The sequence below is a fragment of the Poeciliopsis prolifica genome, unplaced genomic scaffold (assembly GCF_027474105.1).
Source record: "Poeciliopsis prolifica strain line A6 unplaced genomic scaffold, Auburn_PproV2 SCAFFOLD173, whole genome shotgun sequence".
NCBI lineage: Eukaryota > Metazoa > Chordata > Actinopteri > Cyprinodontiformes > Poeciliidae > Poeciliopsis > Poeciliopsis prolifica.
In genome coordinates, this window is record NW_026562548.1 from 177616 (window position 1) to 181428 (window position 3813).

At 36.6% G+C, this 3813-nt stretch overlaps 1 protein-coding gene across 1 annotated transcript; it reads left to right on the forward strand.

Moving 5' to 3' along the window:
- The first annotated feature begins 521 nt into the window (after window positions 1–521).
- On the forward strand, window positions 522–2544 carry LOC129356482 (uncharacterized). The gene is made up of 7 exons (XM_055026079.1): window positions 522–620; window positions 702–1022; window positions 1124–1399; window positions 1526–1558; window positions 1637–1732; window positions 1823–1851; window positions 2190–2544. The coding sequence occupies exons 1-7, from the start codon at window positions 560–562 to the stop codon at window positions 2268–2270; spliced, it is 897 nt and encodes a 298-aa protein (XP_054882054.1). The 5' UTR covers window positions 522–559; the 3' UTR covers window positions 2271–2544.
- The last annotated feature ends 1269 nt before the right edge of the window (window positions 2545–3813 follow it).

A 3813-nucleotide genomic window follows, 5' to 3' on the forward strand; every position in this document is an offset into this window, starting at 1 on the left:
TTTTATTTTTATATTTTTTTTTTTAGAAAGAAAATTTATCGAAAATCTTTTTGATTCTTGTATGTTTGAAAGCAGAAGAGTGAATAACATTTGAAAGATTGTGTAGGAAGTAAAAATGTATCAATGTAAGCTGTTTAATTGGAAAGTTAAAGATACACAGACGTGTTTTTGACATGAGACGTCATAAGCAAATCACAGCTTTTCCCCTGACGTCTTCTTCTTCTAAAATATCTCCTTCTGCAGGTCTGGGGGAAATGAGGAACTAACATGCCTCACAACAGTAAAAAATCAGATTTGTGCTTTTTTACAAGCAGTTTATCAGATTATAAAAATCACTTATTTTCAAGTTGACACTTTTTTCTGCTGTTCTGCGAATCATGCATGTTTTACCCTGTTGCCACCAACAAAGCAGCCTAAGACTTTCCAAGGGGAAAAACAGAGTGAAGTCAATGAGGAAGTGATACTAGACTTAAGCTATTTCCACATTAATGCAATATTTTGAAAGCATTGTGAACTGAATCATTTGCAGATGTGACCATGAGAAGAGCAGAGAAGCAGAATGGCTGCAGTTAGATGGACACAAGTGTCTTTATTCCTGATGCTGGTGCTTCAGTTTACAGGTAAAGATCATAGTATTATGAGGAGTCTTACTTTAACTGAATGCACTTTTATTTCACGCATTATTTGTCGTGTCTTCACAGCAGCGACTAGGACAGAGCCGTCCTTCTTCACGGTCAATGCTGGAGATGAAATAACTTTGCGCTGTGGGAACATATCCGATCCTCTGCGTGACGCTGAATCCACTGAGTGGCTCTTCAGTGGCTTCAGGTCACCTGACACTGAGATCCTGGTGAAGGAGCTGAGCAGAAAAGTGACCAGAAGATCTGACAGACTGAGTGTTTCAGCAGACCGTTCTCTGGTCATAAAGACAGTCACAGTGGACGACGTCGGCTTTTACACCTGCAGGAAGAACGTTTCAGGACAAGAAGATGATGCAGACATTTTTCTGTCTATCATTGACAGTAGGTGTTAAAATTTACCTCATTCAGTTTAAAATAACCAATTAGAACAGCATTAGATCCTAATGTCTCAATTTATTTCCTCACATTTCAACCTTTGCCAGTGGTGGAGCTGAAGGTCGATGACAAGGTCGTCTTGAATTGTTCTGTGCTGCAGTATGAAGACTGCCGATATGTGGTGGAGTGGTTGTATGTCGGTCCAAAGGAAATACTTTCAGGCATTGAAATTTCACCACCTTCCTGCTCAGCCACCATGACGCTTTCAACATCGGGTCATCAGCAGAAGCCATACGAGTCTCTGACCTGTAAAGTCACCAACACTTACACCAAAAAAGTGGAACATTTCCGCTTCAAACCTGGTCGTCCTGTTCAGAAAACAGGTAAGATTGTTGCCTTTCTTCTCCTCTCTGTTATTCTGAACTGGTGGTGCAAAGCTGCAGCTTTCTTTAAAAAAAACAAATCCACTGGAACGTTTTCTAATTCCAGCATTTTTTTTATTACTGCAGATGCAATTACGAAAAATCAACTAGAACAACAAGGTAGATAGAAACATCTTTGCCCGACTCATTCATGAATATTCGCCTCTGCTGTGACTCTAATGATAACTTTATGCTTAGACTTTCCATACTTGCTGAGAGGAATCGTTGTGTCTGTGGGTTTGGCAGTTCTCATAATATCTGTTGTTACAGTTAACATATTGACGAAAACTAAAGGTGAGAACAATCACAGTGAAACAATATCAATGTTTTTTATGCTTTAAACTAAAGTTCTGTCTGCTCTTTGCATGTTTTTCATTCTTTCAGCAAACAAATCAGAGGTGAATGAAGACACTGTAAGTTTAAATACTGGACAGTGAAATGATGGATGCATCAAAATAATTTATTGTATTTTGATTTTTTTATATGTTTCATTGTATCATGATTTAAAAACAGAATAACCAGAAGTTAACCATAATATTATGACCACTCACAAGCTATATTAAAAATCATTAGATATGGTTACAGTTATACATGAAAGTTGGTTGCTGGAATAAAAGACTATAAAATAAAAAACTTAGAAACAGAAAATTTCAGCGACTTGGTGACAGATTCAAACCAATGTGACCCATTTATACTAGAGTTCACTGAGGGATGATCTGTTTTAATATTCTTTGTTCTTTGTTTTCCACAGACACTTGACAACGAAGAAGATGAACGTATAGAAATGTACGAAAATATTATAGTGCTTTCTGCATCAGACAGACTCCACTAACCAGAAATCTCAAACTCAGGTTTGCATGTTTTACACGTGGTGAGGAAACGGTGCTGGAACCAGAACGTTTGGACTCAGTGTTTATGGAAAAGAGTTCCAGAAAGCAGCAGAAACAGAAGAAAAATGTGACCACAAGAGTGACACATCATTGTTATAATTTCTTTGTGAATTGTTAGGGTTAGGGTTATGGGGAGGGTTAGGATTTTTGTTTTGTTCTGTACAACTTTTGTGTTTATTAAAGCCTTACAAAGAGAAGTTGACATCTTTCTTTCACATGTCCTGTGAACTTGGTGAAGAGCTCAACAGGAGCATAAAACACAACACTAACAGAGCATACTTAAACCGCAGTATTACGTATTTTCTAGGAAGAAAGGGTCTTTTTTTACGAGAATCAAATAACTAAATTAAGAAAATGCTGTATGTGTCAAAAATAAATAAACGAATGAACTTGTTTCTTGAAATTGGTTTGCAATCAACAGCAACATTATTAGCAACAAATCACAAGCAATTTAATGTGTTTAAGGATCAGCAAAGTTAACATGATGAAGTTAAAAATGCTCATTAGAAAGAGGAACCAAGAGAACTGAAGTGAGATTTTCCACAGCATGGCTGCAGGGGTCACATGATCTGGTCTGAGTATTTCACAAACCGATGACATAATCTGGATTTTCATCTACAGCCATCTCTCGGTTTTAGTTCCATTTGAAGAAGATCAAATGTCCAGTGAGCAGCAGTTGCATGGATGAAAATGCAAGAGAGAAATAGCCTGACTAATTTAATATTTAATATCTAATGTTCTTTTCTTCCTATGCATATTTTGAATTCTTCCTCTAACTAAAACAACCATGCTTTATTTAGCTATATACATTTAAATAAGTCATTACATGTTACTTTTTGAACGTTTAATTTTGCATTTTAGCAGGACAATCTGAGCCCCAGGCAGCCAACCATCCTGTCAGAGAGGAAAACCACAATACAGACACTGAAGACAAATCTAATTAAACTCTCTGCATCTCCAATAATCTGAGGGACAGCAAAGCAACAAAACTGGTTAAACTGTCAAATTCTCACAGAGAAATAAAAAGTGTACCAGACAGACTGAGTGTTACAGAAAACGGTTCCCTGCATCCCATAACGTCACAGAGGATGATGGCGGTCAGTGTGACTGTCAATAGACAACAAGACAACGGCAACACTGTAGAATATCTGTCTATAGTTTTACACCAAGCAAATTAAAAACTGAAATTGAAATATTACAGAAGTGATTATGTAGTGATTTATTTGTATGTGCCACTACAACAAAACTTTAGCACCTTCATTGTTTATGTTAATCCATTGTCGTTACACCAAAGCGCCACTAGAGGGAAGCACATTTAATTTCGGACGACATACTATAGTATGTCGTCCGAAAAATTGAAAAAAACGACATACTATAGTATGTCGTCGAAAAATTGAAAAAAACGACATACTATATACTATGTCGTACGAAAAATTTAAAAAAACGACATACTATATAATATGTGGTCAAAAAATAGAAAAAAAC

Bases quoted from the DNA above. Each gene is read 5' to 3' on its own strand.
- LOC129356482 (XM_055026079.1), top strand. From the start codon at position 560: ATGGCTGCAGTTAGATGGACACAAGTGTCTTTATTCCTGATGCTGGTG. The intron at 1,400-1,525 runs GTAAGATTGTTG...TTATTACTGCAG, and splicing joins TCGTCCTGTTCAGAAAACAG to ATGCAATTACGAAAAATCAA. The intron at 1,733-1,822 runs GTGAGAACAATC...TCATTCTTTCAG, and splicing joins CATATTGACGAAAACTAAAG to CAAACAAATCAGAGGTGAAT.